At 44.0% G+C, this 26,006-nt stretch overlaps 1 protein-coding gene across 2 annotated transcripts in view; it reads left to right on the top strand.

The window, feature by feature from the left end:
* HDAC11 (histone deacetylase 11) overlaps positions 1-20,311 on the top strand; it is a 68,626-nt gene extending 48,315 nt beyond the window's left edge. Inside the window, exons 7-11 of one of the 2 annotated variants that reach the window (XM_044301977.1) lie at positions 12,647-12,709; positions 12,872-12,952; positions 14,426-14,522; positions 16,269-16,447; positions 19,680-20,311. In XM_044301977.1, the coding sequence (XP_044157912.1) occupies positions 12,647-12,709; positions 12,872-12,952; positions 14,426-14,522; positions 16,269-16,447; positions 19,680-19,847 (588 nt within the window). In that variant the 3' untranslated portion in view covers positions 19,848-20,311. The remainder of the gene's footprint in view (positions 1-12,646; positions 12,710-12,871; positions 12,953-14,425; positions 14,523-16,268; positions 16,448-19,679) is intronic. The other variant, XM_044301979.1, reaches the window with a different exon arrangement.
* Positions 20,312-26,006: the final 5,695 nt, after the last annotated feature.

The following is a 26,006-nucleotide window of genomic DNA, read 5'->3' as shown; positions in this document are numbered from 1 at the left end:
CTCATTGCAGCCTCCCCCCCCTTCCTTGTCACTCTCATTGCAGCCCCCCCTTCCTTATCACTCTTATTGCAGCCCCCCCTTCCTTGTCACTCTCATTGCAGCCCCCCCTTCCTTGTCACTCTCATTGCAGCCCCCCCTTCCTTGTCACTCTCATTGCAGCCCCTCCCTTCCTTGTCACTCTCATTGCAGCCCCCCCCCTTCCTTGTCACTCTCATTGCAGCCCCCCCTTCCCCGTCACCTCTAGTGTAGCGTGGCCGAGCTCTGTTCGGTCCGCGGTACAGGAGCATTTGTTTCCTGTACCCGGCCGGACTGAAAGGAAGTGCACACTAACTGAGCACTTCCTGTCAGTCCGGCCGGGTACAGGAAACAAAAGCTCCTGTACCGCGGACCGAACAGAGCAGACACAGAATGACAGCAGGCGCAGGCAGGCTGCGCAGCACTGAGCCTGCGGCCGGAGATTCTTTAGAGCGGCAAGCGCTCAGCCACTCAGGAGGCGCAGCATGAGAACTTATATAACCAACTTTTTTTTTTTTTTACACTGCAATGGGCCCCCCCTGCTAAATGGCGCCCTAGGCGACTGCCTAATTCGCCTTACTGGTGGCGCCGGCCCTGCCCATATAAATGAACGGAGCAGCTGCATATATGCCTGACGGGGGCTCCATAATCTGGCTTATTGCCATTCATAAATGACCCCCATTATTCCTAAAGATCCGAATGCACAGATTGCCTTTACTTGATTAATCAAATGATGCAGTAAACTGCTAGTTTATAAAGGGCACTGGCACACATTGTGGTTCTGCAGCGTTTTTGGTGCGGCAAAAAAAATATATCTGCATTTATTGTGCGTTTTCTTCCAGTAAATACAGCAGACCTAAATTACATTATTGTAACTCTAGTGTTAATTAATGTAATTGAGTTTTACAGTGTGTTTTCCTTTTGCTGGATGAAAAAATGCACCGTAAATGCAGGTATATTGTTGCAAAAACTGCATAGGTAACATCCGTGCAGTTGCTGCAGATGGATGTAGGCACATTCAACTTGAATGGGTCTGTGATCCGTGCGCACCACAAAAAAATAGAACATGTTCGAACATATTGAATATGGTTGAACATGTTCTATTTTTTTAGCAGTGCAGAGGCACAGAGAGAACCCCCACGGAAGCACTCCAGAGTTACTGCAGCAGGCAGCGCGTAAGTGAAGCGCTGCTGCAGAGTATATTAATATTTGTACAGATACAGAATAAAGTTACTGGTGGCGCAAATGGGGCATTTGGGATGGCGAATCGGCGATGGGCCCCTCACTCACCCTGGGCCCAAACTCCCCTATTATAATCTGGTACTGCATGTGTGCTACAGCCTGTCATACGCATCACAGGTTGCCGGCCCTGTGAACACACAGTGTATGATAATGACAGCCGCCAGCGGCCCGCTAAATAGTAAAAGGCAATCGGCCCACTGGGAATCTGCCCGGTGGGGTACATTGCCAATCCGCCCCTGGGTCCAGTCACACGTCCGTAAGTGTTTTGCTATCCGCAAATTGCAGATCCACAAAACACAGATACCGGCCGCGTGGATTCTGTATTTTGCAGACCGCACATGGCCGGCCCTATGATAAAAATGCTTATTATTTTCCACGATTGCGAACAAGAATAGGACATGCTCTATCTTTTTTGCGGAGCCGCAGAACAGAACTACAGATGCGGACAGTGCACTGTGTTGTGTTGTCATGACATAACTACTGGTTCCGCAGGCTTTTGTTTTAATCCAGGACAACCGTAGTACTACATATGATTGTCTTACAGTCTTTCAACTAATCTCATCCTTGCAGGCACAGCAGCCCGTCTGGAAGATGACAGATCTTACAAATTGTTGGTCTACAAATGTCCCATAAAGAGCCACAGTGCCCCATTTATAACCCCTTAAAAACGACACAATGACACGTGTTTTCATTCTTATTATTTTTTATTTCCCTATCCGTATGTTTTGGAGTGTGGGAGGAAACCGGAGTACCCGGAGAAAACCCACGCAAACACAGGGAGAACATACTAACTCCTTGCAGATGTTGTCCCAGATGTTAACCCAGGACCCCATCGCTGCAAGGCAACAGTGCTAGCCACTGTGCCACCGTGCTGCCCGTAAGATGTATTACTAAACTCTAGAAAATGGAGTGTCCGACCATGGAGTAGACTCGTGATGGTGTAGATCTCCTCCATAAAAGCTGTAACGTTCCTCTTTGTTACATCAGTTTTCCTCGTCGCTTTTGCAGCACCTGATGCAACATAGGCATTGTAAGATGCGTCTGATGGAGTGCAGGATCCGTGACAGGATGTTTTGGTTGGGATCAGGGTTATAGATGAATTCTCTTTCTTGATGTTCTTTATTGGAAACAGCCTTTATATTCTGGTGGTTAGGAGGTATCAGTCGGACATGCACCACTTTACTGAATCTCACATGCTTGCTTGACACTTTACCAGAAGCAATAGTTGTTCCTACAGATGTTCTTCTGGACAGTAGATAGTGTTTCGCTTCTCTGATCTTTTTTCTGTCTCTCCAGCTGATGCACCAAGGCCTTGGTAACTGGTTGAGAGGGGCCCAGGTTGGTGTCCTAAGTGCTCCTTGTACTTTTAATAGGTTTCCACATGCCTTCACCCTCCAGAAGAGTTTCTCAGTCTTCTCCTTGGCTTTGAATATCGGAGCTGTCAGTGGCATACTGTGTTTGGGATGTTTGATGACATTCTTATAATAGCAGTAATACACTTGCTGAAAGAGTGGAGGATGATATGGCAATGGCATTTTCACCATAAGATTCACATCAGATGGCTTAATTCCTAAGAACATCATAAACCTTTTCATGACAAGAATCTCCTCCAAAGACTTGATGTACCTTTTCTCCATATATGTGGTCATGTCACCCTTTTCATAAAGGTGTCTTTCCATCCATGGTGGACGTTCAGGAAGTGGGAATGGTTGGGGCATATCAACAGGGCCTTGCACAATTTTCGAATCAGCCCTTGGTGGATCTTCCACAATCTTCTTGTTGATGTGCAGGTTCTTGGCAGCTGAGAGCCTTGGATGCTGATGGGACATTTCATCTTCTTGCCGGCTTAGTATAAACCATACAGCCAAGATCAGTAGTACAATGACTGGTGACATCAATCCAACACACACCGTACCATGGATGAGACGAGCACGATATGTTCCAACACAGTCCATTAGGACCTGTCTGCAGACCACAGGTGGTGGGGTGTCCTGTAAAAATAAGAAACAGCAGAAAGAAAGACTAAGTTGCAACCTATGAGACTTAATTGCAGCTTTTATTTCCGGAGGAGTAATATGGCTGACTGCAAACACAGATTATGTGGGAATTTGTAGCTTACCCTTGAGAACTTTGATATTATCCATTTATATGTCCTCTGAAATAATGTTGGCTTCACTAGGGGTGCAGTGGATTTCGGTTGATTATTCTGTAAAACATAGTGAGAATAAGCACATGGATCCCATGAGTAAAGGAGCTGAGGCAGGTAAAATAATAACTACATGCCGAATCTATGAGCTGAACTTACATCAATGCAACACTCTCGTGTTCGTCTATGACCCGGCGGAACATACAGGTCATCAACTGGATTCGATAAAAATTCCTGCAACAAAACATAATCTGTTATACAGGACTGTGGACACCTGGGATCAGGCGATGCTAGTGATGCTTATAGTAGGGGCTGCTGTGTACATGAGGATATGGGCTTGCTTTAAAGTGTTGGCTTAGGATAACCATTTTGAACATGACCTGAGCTCCCCTTCTTAGCATGTGCCCTTGTCTATAAGTATTTTAATAGTTCTATCGGCGCTGCACAGATAGTAAAGTAATAGTAAACTCACCCCAAAGAGATGGTATATTATTCTTATGTGGGGAACAGTGTCCTCAGACTGGAAGTCCTGAAACATAACATACTATAATATGTCAGGCAAGAACATACAGATATATACAAGAATGTGCTAATCATGATAATAATAAATCTTATATCGTATGGATAGTACTTGAACACTTACCTCAAACTTGCTGGACTCTCATTGAACAGAATGGTATTTATCCAGTATGAAAAGTCCTGGAAGAGACAATCAAGTACATCCAGTTATATCCTTTCTCCCCAGAGTACATTAGACTTCAGGGATTCTGGGTATAAATTCCTAGGAATAATCTTTCCCCCCATCAATAAGAGAAAATACTTACCAGCATTGAGTGCGAAGGTTGGATTAAATCCAAAAACGCAAGTAATAGAATGATCCTCATTTTCTCCAAGAGGGCAGTCTCCTATCACCAAAGTATGGCGAAGCAGAAACAAGCTTCCAGTGGTTGGAGGCGCTGTATAGAACCCCCAGGAGGTGACATCATAATGCATTGTGTGACATCATGCCCAAGCCAAACCCACCGTTGTGACATCATCACAGCACCAGATGCAAGCAGCTGCATCCATTAGCAGTACAAGTAACATCTTATTTGGATATGCTATAAATGGCAATACCCTGATTTTAGTGACTCCACCTTTTTATTTAGCACATGTAATCAAAATTATCAATCCCTCAATAGGGTTACAGAAATGTATAAAAATAAATGGACAAAAAATACAATAGATATATTTAAATAAAATATAGTTAATTGGCCAAACTTGAGTTCAGTGTATAACTATGGCATGGGGAATGGGAGAAGTAGATGTGATTGACAGCGGCACTTCCTATATAATGGCCTTTATTCTTGCTGTTTCAGCCCCTTACAGGGGTTACCCGTCTCAGACATTGATGGCATATCTCTAGGATATGCCATCAATATCAGATAGGTGCAGGTCCCAGAATGGGGCCCTCAAAGTGAAGAAGAGCACACTGCACATGCGTGGTTTGCATTCCGTTTACTTGTATGGGAGCACATTCCACTATTTTCAGAAGTCCCATAGTGGTGAATAGAGAGCGTACTACGCATGGATGGCCACCTCTCCACTCACCGCAAGGGAATGACGGAAAAAGCTGAGTCAGCGCTTGGCTATTTTCAGAACTCCCATAGCAGCAAATAGAAGTGCGGTGCAAACTCGTTTACGTCTTTTTGTTTTTAGCCTTTGGCACTCTGGGGAAGATTTACTATACCTGTAACAGTGTAAACATAGGCCATCTAAAAATGCAGACAATTTATCACAGTGGTTCATGTGATGTTTGGTGCATGGCTAGCTACTTTTTTCTAAAGACATGTTCAGGGGACTAACTGCAAGAAAATCAACCCTAGAAGGTCCTGAAGCCTGTAAGTTTCTATGTGTGGCAGGCTTCTTTAGGAACATAGTGAATCTTCCAGACTGCTATGTTAAATCATTGCAGTCTATGGTAGATTAGAATTTCCCTATATAAGAAATAAACAATAAAAAATATACATCATTAGCATCGCCGAATCACAAAACGCTTGTACTATTAAAATATAACAATATTTTTCTTGTATGTTGAATGGTGTAATAAAAAAAACTAAATGGCTGATTTGTCGCATCACCTCCTAAAAGAATCTAATAAAAGGTGACCAAAAAGTTACACACACTGCAAAATAAAATTAATAACAACTACAGATCACCCCACAACAAAATGAGTTCTCACACAGCTCTGTAGACGTTTTTTTTTTTACTATTAAAACACAAGAAAGGTAACATGTCAGTTTTACCACTGTAAAAAATATATTTTTTTTATTCATTTTGATTTTTTTCCAGCTTTCCACTAAATCATATGTGATTTTAAATAGTGCCATTAAAAAGTGCAACTTGTCCCACAAAAATAAAGGCCTTGTACGGCTATGTGAATGGAAATATAAAAAAAGTTATGGTTCCAGGAAAGGGTTAAACATTTTTCTCGCCCATAATCATTCAGAGACACAGAAACCGTGGGTATAGCTATGTCCTCTAGGAGGCGTTGACACTAGTAAAAGCTGTTAGCTCCTCCCCTGGAATCTATACCCCCTCCAGCCTGGAGAGAGAGCTTCAGTTTTTTCTAGTGTCAATAGGAGACAAGACCTCCCTGCTCTGCAGGGTAGCGCCTCAAGATTTTTTATTTTAGTTTTTTATTTTCCTTCTTTACAGGTGGGAAACAGTGGTCGCCTCTCCTCACTGTTCTCCTGGGGGAGCACGCCAGCGTTGGTCCGCCACGCTGCCTCCTCCCCCACAAGAAGACAAGGTGGACCAGGGCAGCCTCGCTCCCTGCATCCCGCCAGCAGAAGGGTCACCCAGGTCTGCTAAAGAGCAGACCCTCCCGCCATGCCAGACTCCTGCCACTCCGGTGCCAGCTGCTGATGAGGTGACCTTGCGGGTCCACTTAGGGAGGGTGAAGAGAAGAGGATGAAGATGAGTTGATTACACGGGATTAGGTAAGTATCCCTCCCTCCCTCTTTGGTGGCAATTGTTCCTAGGATTTGGGCACCATGAAACAGGCACCAGCCTTATTTATGGTAGCACCAGGACTCCCTCTCCCTCCCCTCTAGGTCGACGGCTTCGTGGGCACTAGGGGGTTAATATCATTCAGACAGGCGCTGCTGCACACAGCGGGAGGCCGTGCTCAGGGGATCAGTGATTCCGCTGCGGACCGGGAGCTGGTGTCAGGTGAGTGCGCTGTTCTCTCGGCCCGCGGCCGGTCCAATCCCGCAGCTACTACCAGATTCCGCAACTTTCGGGAGCGGGCACCAGCAAGCTCCGGAAGGAGTTAACGATGCCGGCCGCCGCAGCTTCCAGCGCGTGCTCTTCCCAGTCCTTAGTGAACTCCCCCGGCCGGTGGGGGGGGGGGATCAGTGACGCAAAAAGGAACTGGAACACAGAGTATATTAGACAGCTGGAGAGCTTCACCGACATGCGCTATCGCTCAAGGTCTCTCTGCGCCCCGGCCGACCGCAAATACTTAGGCTCGACGACCCCCGCTGCGTACCGGGAACATGCACCGGCGAACAAACAGGGAAGGGAGCCCCTATATGTGATCCGCTGGTGTCAGGGCAATTAGGGGGTTAATAACATCCCTAGCAGGGGGTGGGGATGCGCTCTGGCGCAAATTTTTCCCACCACCCCCCCAGAAGCCGCTGGGCCGCGCCCCCTCTTCCTCGGGGCCGCTTAACCCCATCTTGCCAGCCTTCGCTTGCGGCCAGCACCAGATTATCTGAGGATTCTATCTCCAGTACAAGGTGCCTTAAAGTTAAAACAGTTAACCCCTTTCTGCCTCTCTGCCCACATGATGTTCTCCGGGGCTGTTTGGTTGACAATTCTCCACCTGCGCCATCCAGTGCAGAACCTCTGGAAGTTCCCAATCCATCCTCCGGAGTCGTCTGGTTGATAATTCTCCACCTGCGCGATCCAGTGGAGAACCTCTGGGAGTTCCCAATCCATCCTCTGGGGATGTTTGGTTGATAAAGCTCCGCCTACGCACTCCAGTGGACGGACCTCTAGTTCCCACTCCACCCTCTGGGTAGTTTGATTGATATATCCCCACCAAGATTCTAAGAGGTAGAACTGCGCGCAAGTGAACCAGAGCAGAAAATTTTCTCCTCGGTCACCTCCGCACCCCCACCTTTCTCCCTAGGGTCTCGATCAGACACACCCTCCCATCCCTGGAGAGGTCCGGTCCGAGGGGGGGGGATCAGTAATTCGGGCTCTCACTCAAATCCGTTGAAATCTTTCAAGATTGCGTCCACGGTAGCCAGCAGTTCTTGTCGTCTGTATTACCCCCTTCCTCAGGTAGAGTATTTGCACCACTGCTGCATACAATACTTACCTTAGGCATTATAGGTGAACTAATTGCTAGAGCGCTGTTTTCAGTGACGCCAGTAGTCGTTTCCCCTTCCTTAGGGGACAGAATTGCTTTTCCGCTGGGTACAGTACGTACCGTATGCATTAGCCTCTTCCATAAGTGGCGTTATGGCATTATCACCAGTTTCAGTGTTTACCGTAGGCATTGCCCCTTCCTTAGGTGGAGTAACTGCACTCTCATAGGGTATTGGATTCCACATATGCATTACCCCTTCCTTAGGTGGAGTAACTGCACTCTCACAGGGTACTGGGTTCGACATATGCATTACCCCTTCCTTAGGTGGAGTAACTGCACTCTCACAGGGTACTGGGTTCGACATATGCATTACCACTTCCGGTGTAATCTCTCTACCGTTGCATTCAGTTTCTGCTGTAAGCATAGAACCAAACAAAGAAAAGCCTCACTATAAAGCCGTAGTTTAGGGCAGGGGAGAGACAACCATATAAACCTAGAGTGTTGTTATACAAACAACAAATGAATGCTCAATGTATTCAAAAAATATATACTTTATTTCATTATAATAAACAAATCATGATTAATAAAATATTAAAGATAACAAAGAAGAGTATGAAGAGTCAGCAAAAAAATACGGACGCCGCAATCCACTGGCCAGTGTCTCTGCTACCCGCCACTAGATGGAACACATGTCAAGTATGCCAGTATTATGCAGTAGGGTGATTCACAGAAAAATAGCACACAATTATGACTGTTCAAATGTTATAGCTGTGATCATCACTCTAGTGCATAGCCGCCAGATAAGTCTCAAACACTAGAATCTAGTAATGCAAAAGTAAAAAAGATGAAAAATATATATGGAGCTCTCACATAAGTGAGACCACGCGCACCAAACCTTATTGTAAAGGTCGTGAAGGAGCTCATCTGTGGACACCCGATAGAAAATTAAGGGCATGCCATAAGACATGATGGAGGGTAAAGGCAGCAGGCACGGGACAGGCTGGAAACCTCGACGCGCGTTTTGTCTTAGCTTCGTCAGGAGGTGCCGTAAGCATGACCACTTCCGCTAGCAGCACTTGTTGTATGCATTACCCCTTCCATAGGCAGAGTAATTGCACTACTACGGATACAGTACTTGCTTTATATTTTGCCCCCTGCGGTAGGTGGACTAAGTACAGTTACACTGGTTTTAGTGCCAGACATATGCATCCCCCCTTCGGTAGGTGGCCGCATTGCTTCTCCACTGGGTTCTGTACCTGCCGTATGCATTAGCCTTCTCCCATCACCGTGCTTCCTGTTGCATTTTCTCTTCCAAAAGTGATCCGCTTACAGGGGAATACCTATGCATCTTGGATTGCTGCAGTTCAACTACGCCACGGCTCTAGATGCCTTAGCTTCTTCAGTGGGGCGTGGTAACAGTCGATACTGCAGATGCCGGTGCTCTGCATCTGTGGTGTATGGGTGCCTCCAGTGGATACAGTTGCTGTTTCCACATGGTATCCTCCTTATCTTTTCGGTGCTGGTTTGGAGCATGGTTGTGACATCCTCTGTCTTCTCAGAGGCGTTGCCTAGCAACACGTATGTGTCCTAGAGACCACCCATCTCCGTGGGCCTCCTCGGTTCCAGTGTCACAGTGGGGAGTGGGGGAAACCCACAACTGTCACGGTGTGGAGTGGGGAAAACCCACAACCATGCAGTGTCAAAGGGTGAAAGGGGATCAGCCTGGCCAAAAGGAGTAATAAGGGAGCAGGTCACCTCCTACAGCTTCCCTAATCCTCTCCCTGACTCCTCACTGTGTAAGCGGACCCCAATGGTAGGACGACTCATACTCAGGATTCCTAGAGAATGTCTAGCACACATGCTGGACACCAAACATCACCAGACATGTAACACCACCCTGAACATAACCCACGCAAACCAAAACATAAGAAGGAAAGGAGACATCATAAGAACATCAACATCGCTGACCACAAAGGTGGCCCTCACTGGACAGATGGAGCACCCTGGACTGGAGCAGAGCTCCAGTACCAACAACAGCTGAAGTACAACTGACTCCAGCCAGGAAACCACAGAAGATATAAGCCAAGTGACCACTCGCAGTCAGAAGTTAACCCTCACAGCACCAGACAGAGGGAGGCTACAATTTAAAGAGGAAGTGCACACACAAGCATACCAAACACATAACCACCGGCAACAGCATGCGTGGCAACCATGTCATGGCAATCACCCAGAAGGCCGAGACACTGCCACTGCATGCTCTCACAGCAACACGCTGCCGCGGGCAACCGCGAGTTGTGGCAACAGTGTCACAGCGTACACCATAGGCCATGACATCCAGTCGGTCAGGACATTGTCCTCATCAATACGTAGTACATATGCCATTGCGCATAATATGGGGAGTACGTTTCGCAAGTCGAGTGTTCACTGACTCTGTAGTCCCCCCTCAGCTGGGGTTTCTACCCTGACGCTAGCTTGCTGTTGCTCCTGTTCAGAGCCCTTCCAGGTAAAGTGTTAAAGCTAGCTCTTCTTAACTTGGGCAGTATGGTGCCATGGCTTCTACGTGATAGCCTCACGCCTCCCCCTTAGTTTTGCGCCGACGTGGCAGGCGCTGGCTACTTCTGGGAGAGGGGTATTTGCGTTACCACTACATACTATGGTTCTTACTGCACAGCTCCTTCATCAGGTGGCGGATTCTTCAGTCTGCGGTATGGCCCCCTCCTCCGCTCGGGTATGGGCTTCCCCTCTCCTACCCAGAGTTCTACGAAAGATCAGGATGAAGGGTATTCCGACTATCCTAGTCACCCCGGGAATTGGCCGTCGCACGTGGTATGCCGATCTCGTTCTCCTTCTAGGAGACGTCTTTGGTCACTGCCACTCAGAGATGGCCTTCTTTCGCAGAGTCCGGTCTTCCATTAATTTTTAAGGTCTCTTACATCGTCCAGGATCTATTACAGGATCTATTACAGGACCTGGACCAATCAAGGCTGGACCTCGCTCTGGCCCTTAGTTTTTGAAGGGTCAGGTGTCGGCGCTTTCTGTCCTTTTCCAGCTCCCTAAAAAAAAAGAGTTACACAATTTGGACGTTGTCAGAGCTCTGAAGATCTATTTAGCAGCCTCCGGTCCCTTCCGCCGTACGGATCCCCTTTTTGTCATTCCGGAGGGTCCTCGAAAGGGATTGGCGGCTTCCAAGGTGGAAATCGCACGCTAAATTGCTACAATTGCTGAAGCATACCGTGCCCGAGGCAGGGTTCCGCCTTTAGGTGTCACGGCTCACTCCACCAGAGCGGTGGGCGCATCTTTGGCTCGGAGGAATCACGCTTTGGCTGCACAGTCGTGTAAGGCGGCTACTTGGTCCTCCTTACACACGTTCACAAAATTTTACCAGGTGCATACTTATGCATTGGTGGACGCTGCCTTGGGCCGCGTTGTCTTGCAAGCGTCAGTTCTTAGATGCCTGCAGGGACGATTGCTTCCATTGGTCTGTGGTTTTTCCCTCCCTGTGGAATCCTTTTAGACGTCCCACAGTTTCTGTGTCCCCCAATGAATATGGGCGAGAAAAGGAGATTTTTGTATAACTTACCAGTAAAATCTATTTTTCGCTCTTCATTGAGGGATACAGCACCCACCCAGTATTGTTGTTCGACCACAGTTGTGGCAGTTGCTGATTTGAACTCTGTTGGGTCTTTTGCATGGTTGGTGTTCTATGTTTTTTTGTTTGGTTGGTTTGCTTCTCCTACTGCTTGTGCACAAACTGAAGCTCTCTCTCCAGGCTGGAGGGGGTATAGCTGCCAGGGGAGGAGCTAAAAGCTTTATCTAGTGTCAACGCCTCCTAGAGGACATAGCTATACCCACGGTTACTGTGTCCCCCAATGAAGAGCGAGAAAGAGATTTTACTGGTAAGTTATACAAAAATCTCCTTTTTCCTTTGCCCACATTTCTGATGCCTTTCTAATCATTTGTTCACATGTCCAATGTTCCCTATAGTATATTCTCCACCTTTCCCACTCTAGGCTCGTAGGGTTTACACTGTGTTCTGCCTGCCCGATGCCCTCTTTCCACAGAAATGCCTTTCACCTGTTACTTAAAGGGAACCTGTCACTATGAAATGCAGTGCATGTTGTAGAGCAGGGGGAGCTGAGCAGATTGATATATACAATAGTTTATGGGAAAAGATTCAGTTAATGTAATTTACACATTTAAGTCTCTGCTTTTTCTCAGCTCAGTTGTACACGGGGACCGTTTTTATCAGTGATTAACAGCTATCTATGTTTACACACTTACACAGTGAATGTAATTGCTGATAATATCCGAATAGACCGTCTTGAACTCAGAATAATAGAGATTTAAATTTGATAAATGACATGTTTTTTTTTTTTTATCTTTTCCCATAGAATGATATATATTTATATATCAATTTGCTCAGCTCCTCCTGTTCTATAACCTGCTGCCTGTAGATTCCTCAGTGACATTATTTTTTTAAAGTTCCCACTCGGCATCTGTAATTTCATTCTAGCGTTTCATTCTGGGTGCAGCACTTTTGGCATCTGCAGTTAAACTTGAGCCTCCAATCATCATGGTCTATGACCCCCCTCTTCATCCTCCCCCCTTTTGGGATGTGTTACAAATGATACTTTTTATACTGTTTATTTTACATTTTGGTTCTTGTTTTTATGTATTGACATTTTCTAAATTATGTTTTGTGTCTTTTTTTTTCTTTCTTTTTTGGATAAAATAATTGATGAATCTTTTTGTTTTTACTTATTAGGTTACTTTTATTAAATAACCATTTAAACTGATTCCACAGCGCCCCACATACTAGTGCTGTGTATTTGTAAGAATAAAACTAAAGTCAGTAATGCACTTTATATATTCTATTTTTGTAGTTCTTATTTGAACGTGTTGAAGGTGTTTCCAAGGCAACCATAATTGACCTGGATGCTCATCAGGTACAGAAGTGGAAATATTGTATTCATGTCTCCTATAGGTTTTCAGAAGTTGTCAAAGGCGACTCCTTTTTTAATTGGAAGCTGACCTATCGCTGATTACTGCTGGTCCTGCTTATCTGTCTCCAGCGATCGGCTGTCATTCATCATCTATTTCCCTTTTAGGGCTTATGGACATCATGGAAGGGGGGAGATGGCACTAACAAGAAGACATTACATGGACAGCCAGTCATCCACAGGGAAATGGTCAGCAGATGGCAAATTTAGCCGCTTGCTTTGATGGCTGTTCTATTAAAGGGTCTGTGATGGAATTGATGAAATAAGCTTTAAATAGGTTTTCTTGTAATAATAATTTTTTATCAAGTGCCCGCAGCCTGCTTCTTGTAACAGAACAGTGCTCTGGTCCTCCGCACTGTCCCCATCTTCCGGTCCCTGCGCTGTTTACATCCAGCATGGTCACATGCACCGCTCTGGCCAATGATTGGCTGCTGCAATGATGTGACAACAAGCTGCATGTCACAGCTGAAGCCAGTCATTGGCTGGAGCGGTGCATGTGACCATGCGTATAGCCAGCTGGATGTAAACCGCGTGGGGATCGGAAGATGGAGAGAGCAGAGGACTGGAGCTGTATGGAGCAGGTACGTTTTAGGGGACATGCTGCGGTCACTTGATAAAAAATAATTCTTATAATTATTACCGGATGCTCTCACTGTATCAGCACAGGGCAAAGGAGAGCATCGGAGCATGCTCATATCAGGGAGGCTGAGTGGGAGAAGAGGGGGATATGTCCGACAACCCCTTTATGGTGCAATCTCTTTTTTATTGAAACAATTTCACCATCCAGTAAGCACAGGTTAAGACAACATTAGTTCTCTAACAATATAGATGAGCAAATAACATTGTCATATATCAATGTAATGAAGAAATGACGTCAACTAGGCATTTGGTAAATAGTATGAGATAAACGGGCAGTGAATCAACCTAGATGAGGTCTCATCATGAAATAATATCTTGCATGTCTGACAAACCCTTTAAGGGGGTGGTGTCACATTTTTAAACCAGCACTTGGATCTGAATACGTTTGTAATTGCATGTAGTTAGAAATTTAGCCAGTGAGCTATGTAATAAAATATTTCTGTATAGCGCCACCTGCTGTTTGTTCTTTTCCTTATTTATTGACCATCTCATTGAGCTGCTCGAACATGCTCAATTTAAATCTTCAAGTGCCACCAGCCATATGTTCTGTTCTGTTATAAGCTGTGGCAGTTACAGGGACAGAGCTGCAGCAGAAAGGACACCCCCATTCCCTGAGTTCCCAGGCTGAAGATAATCTATCAGAGCAAATGAAGCAGTGAATGTGGAGATTTCTGTACCCATATGGGGTACAGGGCTGGTACCAGCTTTGTTAGAAAGAGATTGTCATGTACTATATGATGTCTCATTTTCATTTTTCACATCAATCATTGAATGGCCCCTTTAATATTTTAGATCAGTATTTTTAAACATGAATATATAAAAATATGTTTTGAGATCATATTTGTGATATGACCGTAAAATATTACTGAGAGTAGAGCGATGAAAGCGGAGCAACCAATTGCATTAGCAATTAGAACACACAGTGCAGATGGCGGCCCATTTACGACATTCATTCTGGCTATGCATTATATGCCTTATATAGTTTATGTATTAAAATCCCATTTTTTACTTTCTTTTTATTAGGGTAATGGGCATGAACGAGATTTCATGGATGATAAAAGGGTGTACATCATGGACATTTACAATCGGCACATATACCCTGGAGATGCACTTGCAAAACGTATGTAAAATAAATATTAATTTTATTATACATCCTTTGTATCATTATTAGTGCCTGATGGTTGCTTCTGGTTCCTGGAGATGTGTGTGAAAGCAGTGTTAGAACATGTTTTAGTAGCGGTGTCCTAGAAGTGGCTGTGTGCCGCATAGTGTGACAGGGAAACCTAGAAATGCAGGAAAAAATTGAGCAGCAGATAAATTTGGCCAAACTGATTTTTTCGGAAAATGCAGAAATAACAGCAGATTGAGAAACACTCTGGTGGAAATCGGGTGAAGAACGCAAACTATTCTTTCTAATTGTGTCCTGTTTTCAGATGGCAGAAGAGTGGGGATTACAGTTTATTCCCACTCATGGAATAACACAGTAGATTATGCTATTCCATACAGTGGTAAAAAATATATACCAACATATACAAGGACTACAGAGGACAAAAAGACACTCTTGATCTCTGACAGGTAAATGAGACCATATGGAGCATTTGACGTATGCACTGAAAAAGCTCACAGCCCATACTCCAAATATGAACTTGAAGGTAGGAGGATTGTAGGGATGGGCAGATCGATTCTTATGAATCGATTTGTCTCATCAACTAAAGTTCCCCGTAGATTTCACTGCATTTTGTGGTGACAGGTCCTCTTTAAGAGTGGTTGAAAAAAAGTCCCAGTCTTGACCTTAACCCTATCAAGATGTTGTGGATTGACCTTAGGAGGGCTATGCACGTGAAGCATCTAAGAAATGTTAATCAAATGAAGCATCTGTAGGGAAGAAGGGTCCAAAATGGTTTCTCAATGGTGTACAAATCGTAATTGCAGCCACAGTTTTTGCTAGAAAAACCGCCAGCTGATCTCCCATTGTGAGAATTAGTATTGAGTAAGTCAAAGTATTTGAAGTAGACTTCGATCAGAATTTTAGGTAAAGTCAATTTTTAAAAAAAAACTGATTAACCCATGAAAGCCCTCATTTTTTATCTCAAATGCCTCGATCAGCAATGAACGCAGCATCTGAGAGGTTCAATGACCAGGGGGGGGGGGGAACACGTTCCCAGTCATTGCGCCTGCTACTTACAAAGAAATGTGCTTTGCGATGAAATAATTCGCCAAGAAACAAATTTCTTTGTGAAATTCAGTCAAGCAGCCAAAACAATTTTTTGTAAACTTCGCTCATCTCTAGTGAGAATCGCCAGAATGTCAATGTATTGTTAGTAAAATAACTGGTGAACGAGTCCAGTAGATCATTCCAGGTGGTGTGTTCCACATCTAGCAGACCCTTTCTAAATGTTTGTAGAATGCAAATAACCCCTAAAGGAGGACGTAGACATTTAGATACATTTTGTCTGAACCCTGTGATCACACAACACAGTAATGAGAATAATAGTGCAATGACTGCCGCCAGGACTAAGGACAACATGCATAGTCCTTAGTGCTCTCAGATGATAAGGGATGCCAGAAAAAATAGAACATGCCCTCTTTCGGACAAGAATAGACATGCGTTACTTAGTGTTCATACCTGTGAAAGGGGAAAATGTGGGATGCACATGACCGATGTCCATGTTTTGCGGACTACAAAACGGATATGGTCATGTGAATGTCCCCTTAGAGACATTTAAAGCTTAACTTTTTTGCCACAACCTTTATGAATATAGCTGCTCCTTTGTGCTGTAGCAATTCTTTAGAGTTTTACAATCCATGTGGTTTAGATTTGACTTAAAAGTGGTCTTTGTTATATTTTTTTTTATACAATATATAGGTGCAATAAAAAGGAGAATAGAACTGGACTGGGGCACAGAAGACGAGGAATATTTGGAAAAAGTAGAAACTCATGTAAAAGGGGCACTGAATGAGGCCACTCCTGATGTGATCGTCTACAACGCAGGGACAGATATTCTGGATGGAGATCCACTTGGAGGACTCTCAATTTCTCCTCAAGTGAGTAACAAATAATTCACTATAATATTTCTATCACCATATAAGCCAACATGAGTCCATAAGTATGGGTCATTTTGCCACCGTTGATAGTAGCAGCAATGTTCCTAGAAATGCTTTAGTGGCATACTGTATTGTAGTGCTAAATGTTAAGAGCAGGTTATATGCCGGTTAACCAAACAGTGTTTTGTTTTTTTCACTAAAGTCAGTGTGTAAGAACGAAGCCTGACAGATTGTGCTAAAAGGGGTTAGTATTGATGGCCTCAGGATAGGTCATCAGTATCTTATTGGTGAGGTTCCGACCCACTGATTAGCTGTTTGAAGAGACCTAGGCGCTCAATGAGCACTGCGGCCTGTTCCTTGGCCAGCGATGTCACGTACATCAGTCACATGGCCTAGGTGCTACTCGGTTCCATTCAAGTGAATGGGGCTGAGGTGCAATACCAAGCACAGCCACTATTCAAAGGATGGCGCTGTGCTTGGTAAGCTGAGAGAAGCCCGAAGCACTCACAGGAGAAGCGCAGCCTCTTCCAACAGTGGGATCGGCAGGGGTGCTCGACATCAGACTCCCACCAATCTATACTGAGGATAGATCATCAATATTAAATACTCCAAAAAAAAACTTTAACCCCTTAGGGACGCATGATGTACCGGTACGGCATGTTTCCCGAGTCCTTAAGGACCCATGATGTACCGGTACATCATGAGTTTAAAACGGGATTGCGGAAATGCGGGGGTTAATCGCAACAGAATGACCGCTGAAATCATTCAGCGGGCATCCTGTCACAACGCCGGCGATCGCAGCAAACCGCAGGTCAATTCAGACCTGCAGTTTGCAGCGCTTTTTGCAGTTTCTCAGACCGCGGGGATCAATAACTTTAAAATGCCCAAAATAAATATTTTTACCCCTGCACCCCTGAATGATTTTCTGCCGGCGGGTGGTGCGCGGGGGTGTTGCGGGCGGTGCGGGAGGCGGGCTGTGCGGCAGGCGGGATCTGCCTCTTAAATATTCAATGGTGTTCAGTGGGTATACCAGAGTGTCAGCACATTGCTGACACTCTGGTATAAAATGGCTGGCATCTGTGCTGCAATGTCAGCCGTTTAACCCTTTCCATACCGCGGTCCATACGGGCCGCTGTATGGAAAGGGTTAACAGTCTGGGAGCTCCCCTCCTTACCCTTCCCCGTCTACTAAGTTGTGGCAGACGGGGAAGGTTCCCATGGCAACAGGACGCCTTCTCAGGCATCCTGCTGTCCATGGTGCTGAACAGATCTGTGCTAAAGGCAGAGATCTGTTCAGACAAAGTGTAAGTAAAATACAGTACAATGCACTATATAGTGTCCTGTACTGTATTATACAGACATCAGACCCACTGGATCTTCAAGAACCAAGTGGGTCTGTGTCAAAAAAAGGAAAAAAAAAATGTGAAAAAAGTTAAGATAAAAAAAACACATTTATCACTGAATAAAAAAAATAAAAAATAAAATACACTTCACATATTGGGTATCGCCACGTCCATAACGACCTGATCTATAAAACGGTCATGTTACTTTACCTGCACGGTGAACGCCATAAAAAAATAAAAAAAACTATGAGGAAATTGACATTTTGCCCACCTTACTTCCCAAAATAGGTAATAAAAATGATCAAAAAGTCGCATTTACGCCAAAATAGTACCAATCAGTCATCTCATCCTGCAAAAATCATACCCTACCCAGGATAATCACCAAAAACTGAAAAAACTATGGCTCTCAGACTATGGAGACACTAAAACATGATTTTTTTTGTTTCAAAAATGAAATCATTGTGTAAAACGTACATAAATAATAAAATTGTATACATATTAGGTATCGCCACGTCCGTGACAACCTGCTCCATAAAATTACCACATGATCTAACCTGTCAGATGAATGTTGTAAATAACAAAAAAAAACTGTGCCAAAAAGCTATTTCTTGTTACCTTGCCTCACAAAAAGTGTAATATAGAGCAACCAAAAATCATATGTACCCTAAACTAGTACCAACAAAACTTCCACCCTAACCCGTAGTTTCTAAAATGGGGTCACATTTTGGGAGTTTCTACTCTAGGGGTGCATCAGGGGGGCTTCAAATGGGACATGGTGTAAATAAACCAGTCCAGCAAAATCTGCCTTCCAAAAACCATACGGCGCTCCTTTCCCTCTACGCCCTACTGAGTGCTCGTACATTAGTTTACGGCCACATATGGGGTGTTTCTGCAAACTACTGAATCGAGGCAATAAATATAGCATTTTGTTTGGCTGTTCACCCTTGCTTTGTTACTGGAAAAAATGTATTAAAATGGAAAATGTGCCAAAAGAATCTAAATTCTGAAATGTTATCACCATTTGCCATTAACTCTTGTGAAACACCCTTATAGGGTTAACGACTTTTGTAAAAATCTGTTTTTAATAACTTGAGGGGTGTAGTTTCTAGAATGGGGTCATTTTTGGGTGGTTTCTATTATGTTAGCCTCACAAAGTGACTTCAGACCTGAACTGGTCCCTAAAAAGTGGGTTTTTGAAAAAAGATTTTCCACATTGTGAGTAGCTACTCACAATGTACATCTACCTGTTGAAAAAGGCAGTCTAGCCGAAACGCGTCCTAGATGATGGGACATATTGATTTATGACAATAAAATTCTATGAATGAGCATCAAGTCACGTCTGCTGGGATTTTTCCGTTCAAATGCTGTAACATATGACTGTTATAACACATGACCGACACCCCAGGGTGTACAAGAGACAGGGCAAATCAATACTTACATCCTATCTAGGATGAAGTTCTAGGTGGAGTCCCCAAAATGTATGTGTGCAAACCAGAGTTTTTCCCATCAGCCCCTCCTCCAGTGTGCATCACGCATGTCTCTGAGATCTTTCAGGAACGTAGCCTTATCTGCACAATGGGGGATGGGTAATTATCTAACCTACTACATTACACGGGAAACTTTATTATACAGAATTTAAAGGGGACAGAACCAACCAGTACTTAAAAATACCCTTACAATACAGTTTCCTATCACTGATGTTGGTCATTATTTGTGGGCTAAACCAAAATATATATTTCTAACATGTATCATGAAGGAAAATTATAAAGGAAAGTTACTTTTTCAGTGCATATCATATAGCTTAAAATAATGTAAAGATTCAGTATCCTATAACCATTGTGCTATGTTATTAGTTTGTACAGAGAATAATCTTCTTATTTTATCCTTTAGGGAATTATAAAGAGAGATGAAATTGTGTTCAGCATTGCCAGAAGCCGATCCATCCCAATTCTGATGGTCACCTCAGGAGGATACCAAAAGCGGACAGCGCGGATAATTGCAGATTCCATAATCAATTTGCACAACCTTGGCCTTATTTCTAATTCTCTGTCAAATTAAGCCAGGATATGATCAGTGAATTTGAAAGCTGGACTAATATTTAATGTAATAATTACTCGGTGTGGCAATAATTTACATTTTGTTGAAAAATGTTATATGTGAATCTAAAATACTGTGTATTTATTTTGGTGGGGAATTCTGAGAGCAGTTTTTTTATATTAATTTTTCATGATGTTAAAGAGAAAGTCCACCTTAAAAACATCTTCTGGCATGATGAGGTATTGCAGGAAGTGTTTTAGAGGTTTCCAGTTCTATGAACCTCCACTATCTCTGAAGGGGTTTAGGCAGTTTACAAAGCACCGCAGCCCCTTTAATTGTCCCTTCAATGGCTTCTGTCGACAGTGCACTGTGACTTGTCAGAAGACGCATTTAAGGGGAATTTTCAGGTTTAGGCGTCATTCCCATCTTAAAGGGAACCTGTCATCTGGATTCTGGGTGTAGAGCTGAGGACATAGGTTGCTATTAGGCCGCTAGCACATCCGCAATACCCAGTCCCCTTAGCTGAGATGAGTCAGGGACAGGACTCATCTCAGGTTAATTTGCATATGTATCAAATCTTATTTTTGACACAATAAAAGCACACAGAGCTATGGGGACTGGGTATTGCGGATGTGCTAGCGGCCATCTAGCAACCTATGTCCTCGGCTCTATACACAAAATCCCGGTGACAGGTTCCCTTTAAGCATTTATAAACTATTTACAGAATATGCCATAAAAGTCTGACAGTTGTGCTACCTTCTCTGGAACCCTTATCTCAGATGTTCTCTTATGAAAGTTATGAAAAGAGCCAAGCTTCAGGGCCTCCTAGTGACAGGGAGGAGGTCTGGACAGGGGTGTCCTTTTTGGGGTGCTCACACTGTGGTTGAGGATATCTTTAGGAAAGGGTAGCCTGTAGCAGGGCATAATAGGGCGAGTACTTTCCTGCTCTGTCATCTATCAGAGCAGTGCCATATGAGAAATCAGTAAAGCTCCATTTCATGGGCCAAGTGAGCAGGCAGTTGTCACAAACTAAACATTCACTCCTGATGCCCTTTAGAGTCAGTGAGAGCTACATGTACATGCTGCAATCACCTCTGCTGTATAGGGATGTGGGATCTCTGCTACGATCACTCATCCCCATACAGATTCAGTATTTCTTATGGGCAGCAGATCCCTGTTTACACAGGATGATCTGCTGCCTAACTAAAAAGTTTTGGTGTCAGCTACAACGAGGCTTTTACCCAATGATAGCTGATCCCGACACCACTTTTACACTGGCTAATTATTGGGAACAAACGTTCATTCCTGATAGTCGTTCAGGGCAAAGGGACCTTATCTGTTTACTCTTGCATCATGAGATGCTTGGCTATTCTGTATTGACTTTTGATTTAGCAGCCAGAAATCCATGAACAGGGCCACAAACTGCCGGTTCTTGCAGTAGATTAGGATTTTGGGGAGACCCGCAATCCTCGGGCATTAATGACATATTCTGTGGTAGTGATACCCTTGTACATATATTAACATTTGAAGGAATTCTTTAATAGGTTTTCAACGCTAAAACAATAAACGGTGATAGCGATCTTATACATTTTTACTTAACAGTTACCCGTGTGCTTTTGAGATAATCTTTTAAAGAAAATGTTTTTTCCTGAAGGTGCCAAATGTTAATTCTAGCAATAGTGGTTTGGGTGTCATTAATTATTTTTGTAGAAATAATACAATCATGCACACGGTCTGCGAATTGCAGATCCAAAAAACACAGATAGTGGCCATGTGCGTTCCCAAGTCTGTGGCCGTAATAGAACAGTCCTATCCTATAAAACAGACTCGTTCTATATTTTTTCGGCTGGCACAGAATGGACAAATGGATGCAGACTGTCCACCAGGTGCTGTCCGCGTATTTTGCGGGCCTATTGAAGCGAAAGGGTCCGCACCTGTGCCGCAAAAGATGCGGATTGGATGTGGACCCAAACCACGGTCGTGAAGAAGAAAGCTAAACAGTGGGTATATTTTCCAAGCCTGTCACTGCACTGTATTCTCACAGACACTGGATTGTAATAAAGTATTCTTATCTTTGGAGCACTAATGGAGACGGCACTGAGAGGTATCCAGACAGCAGATCTATAGGGAGTAGTGCGGCGGGGTCCTTACATTGTACAGTTGCTTTACTAGTATTTTTCCTCCCTGTGACATAAAAGAGCAAACCCAAGTGAATTTGCTTCCCTGGCAAAACAAACTTTGCTTACGGAAAAGAAATAGGGAAACTTTATAGACGCACTTGCATTGAAATAAATGTTTAAGCCATATTTTTTACACTTAAAAAGTGGCAGTGAGCTAGGAAAGAGTAAGACCTTCCATTAGGACAGCCGAACTGGCTGCAACTCAGTATATGCACAGAAATTGTATACCAATGCAAGTGACGGCCCTTTTAAATTGGCCAATGATCGAAAGGTGTTTGTCTTCAGCACATCACTCCCTGTAAATAGGGGATAAGTAGGCCCCATTAGGTTGCTAATAAGGGAAACAAATGCAGTGGTGACCACTCCTGTGATACTGACAGTAACAAGAGAATCGATCTTGGCCTCCTCGCCACTTATGTTTACAATATGAAGTATAGGGAAAGTTTGTGGTGGTGAGTTTTAGGTTTGGAGTATTTTATAAGGGCATCTGTCAGCAGATTTGTACCTATGACACTGGCTGACCCTTTACATGTACGCTTGGCAGCTGAAGACATCTGTGTTGGTCCCATGTTCATATGTGCCTGCATTACTGAGATAAATTATGTTTTAATATATGCAAATGAGCCTCTGGGAGCAACAAGGGCGTTTCCGTTACACCTAGAGGCTCTGCTCTCTCTGCAACTGCAGTGTCTTCTGCACTTTGATTGACAGGGATTACGTTAACATTGCCAGGCCCTGTCAATCCAAGTGCAGAGGGAGCGGCACATACAGTATGAAGATGGGACCAACACAGATGTCTTCAGCTGCCAAGCACACATGCAACAGGTCAGCCAGTGTCATAGGTACAAATCTGCTGATGATGCCATTTAAGGCCCTATACACATTACGTTATTGGGCAAATCTGCCAACTATCTAATACATGTGTGTGTGGGGGGGGGGGGGGGGGATTACTGGCAAAGGAAGAATTCTAATACCTCCATCCATTTGAAAATGTATGCATGTGTATGAGGGAGTCGGCACCAGTAGCTGTCAGCCATACATACATTCCTCTCCAAATCTTTTATCACCAGCAAAATTATTACTGCATCGGTCATTGACACAATTGTCGGATGTTGCACATTTATATTTGTCGCGTTTTCACTACTGCTGTCAATAAATTATTACACTTTACTAATTCACAGAATCTGTCCTCTTTGACCTGATTTTCTTTGACAGAGCCTCCATTGTATGATATGCATGAAAGAGATGTATTAACACACGAGACCGATGAACATGATTTTATATCAAGGCGGTAGACTCCATTATGCTTTAAGATCTTTCTTTTTACTCCCAGCAACAAACAGTTAACAATGTAAAACAGAAAAGATTTAGGCTACTTTCACACTAGCGTTCGGGGCTCCGCTTGTGAGTTCCGTTTGAAGGCTCTCACAAGCGGCCCCGAACGCATCCGTACTGCCCAAATGCATTCTGAGTGGATGCGGATCCGCTCAGAATGCATCAGTCTGGCAGCGTTCAGCCTCCGCTCCGCTCAGCAGGCGGACACCTGAACGCTGCTTGCAGCGTTCGGGTGCCCGCCTGGCCGTGCGGAGGCAAGCGGATCCGTCCAGACTTACAATGTAAGTCAATGGGGACGGATACGTTTGAATATGAGACACTATGGCTCAATTTTCAAACGGATCCGTCCCCCATTGACTTTCAATGTAAAGTCTGGACGGATCCGTCTGAGGCTACTTTGGCACTTAGAAATGTTTTAACCATATAATGCAGACGGATCCATTCTGAACGGAGCCACCGTTTGCATTATATGAGCGGATCCGTCTCAGACGGATCCGCTCTGAACGCAAGTGTGAAAGTAGCCTTACATAAGATATGTAAATCAGTGTTCACAAACATCCAATCAACAGGCAGCATAGGTCATATAAGGTCTAATCAATCATGTGAACTTCCTTCTTTCTTGAGAAACATATGTAAATTACTCTCCTCATACAGTTATTAGTTTTATATATATATATATATATATACTGTATATATATCTAACTGCAGTCTGAAATATATGTACTGATATATACAGTCCTGATCAAAAGTTTAAGACCACTTGAAAAATGGCAAGAAATCATATTTTACATTGTATGATCTTAGCAAGGTTCCAAGTAGAGCTTCAACATGCAATAAGAAGAAATGAGAGTGAGACCAAACATTTTTTGAGCATTCAATTAATTGAAAATAACGATTAAACTGATTTTAGGACCACATGCCTTTAAAAGGCCAAATCTGTGCAAAGATGTGGATTGATTGTCATTTTCTGTCAGGTAGTCACACATTGTGATGGCAAAGCCCAAAAAAACTCTCCCTTTTTGAACGTGGTCGGGTTGTTGAACTGCATAAGCAGGGTCTCTCACAGCTCGCCATCGCTGCTGAGGTGGGACGCAGTAAGACAGTCATTTGGAATTTCTTAAATGATCCTGAGGGTTATGGAACAAAAAAGTCAAGTGAAAGACCCAAAAAAATTTCACCAGCACTAAGCCGGAGGATCCAATTGGCTGTCCATCAAGACACTGGACGATCCTCAACCCAAATTAAGGCCCTTACTGGTGCTGACTGCAGCCCCATAACCATCAGACGGCATCTGAGACTGAAGGGTCTCCTTGAACGCCACAAAACTGCTCGTTTGGACTTTGCAAGAGAGCACCAAACATGGGATATTCAAAGGTGGAAGAAAGTTTTATTCTCTGATGAGAAAAAATGTAATCTTGATGGTCCTGATTGTTTCCAACGTTACTGGCATCACAAGCAGATCCCACCTGAGATGTTTTCTACGCGCCACAGTGGAGGGGGCGCCCTAATGGTCTTGGGTGCTTTTTCTTGCAGTGGAACAATGGAGCTTCAGGAAGTGCAGGGGCATCAAACGGCCGTTGGCTATGTCCAGATGTTGCAGAGAGCATTCCTCATGACTGAGGGCCCTCATCTGTGAGGTAACGACTGGGTTTATCGACAGGACAACGCTACAGTACACAATGCCCGCAGGACAAGGGACTTCTACCAGGAGAACTCATTACTGACTTCTGTTTTGGGGGGGTTTAGTTTTTTTTGGGGAGGTGTGGTCCTAAACTTTTGATCAGCTGAAAAACAGCCTGTTTCAGTTAATTCGTTGTTTTTAATTGAATGCTCAGAAAAAGTTTTGTCTCACTCCCATTTCTTCTTGTTGCATGTTGAAGCTCTACTTGGAACCTTGTTAAGATCCAGCCATGCTAAATATGATTTTTTGCCATTTTTCAATTGGTGTTAAACTTTTGATCAGGATACATGTAAAGGGGCTCCATACTAATACGGTGTTGGAGCCCCTTTTGCCTTCAGAACTGCCTTAATTCTACGTGGCATTGATTCAACAAGGTGCGGATAGCATTCCTTAGAAATGTTGGCCCATATTGATAGGATAGCATCTTGCAGTTGATGGAGATTTGAGGGATGCTCATCCAGGGCACGAAGCTCCCATCCCACCACATCCCAAAGATGCTCTATTGGGTTGAGATCTGGTGACTTTGGGGGCCATTTTAGTACAGTGAACTCATTGTCATGTTCAAGAAACCATTTTTACAGTCTTCAGCAGTCCAATTTTGGTGAGCTCATGCAAATTGTAGCCTCTTTTTCCTATTTGTAGTGAAGATGAGTGGTACCCGGTGGGGTCTTCTGCTGTTGTAGCCCATCTGCCTCAAGGTTGTGCGTGTTGTGGCTTCACAAATGCTTTGCTGCATACCTCGGTTGTAACGAGTGGTTATTTCAGTCAACGTTGCTCTTCTATCAGCTTGAATCAGTCGGCCTGTTCTCCTCTGACCTCTAGCATCAACAAGGCATTTTCGCCCACAGGACTGCTGCATACTGGATGTTTTTCCCTTTTCACACCATTCTTTGTAAACCCTAGAAATGGTAGTGCGTGAAAATCCCAGTAACTGAGCAGATTGTGAAATACTCAGACCAGCCCGTCTGGCACCAACAACCTTGC

The sequence above is a fragment of the Bufo gargarizans genome, chromosome 7, assembly GCF_014858855.1.
Source record: "Bufo gargarizans isolate SCDJY-AF-19 chromosome 7, ASM1485885v1, whole genome shotgun sequence".
NCBI classification, from domain to species: domain Eukaryota; kingdom Metazoa; phylum Chordata; class Amphibia; order Anura; family Bufonidae; genus Bufo; species Bufo gargarizans.
Note: the sequence above shows the minus strand (reverse complement) of the source record. Positions and strands in the feature narration are given on the sequence as shown.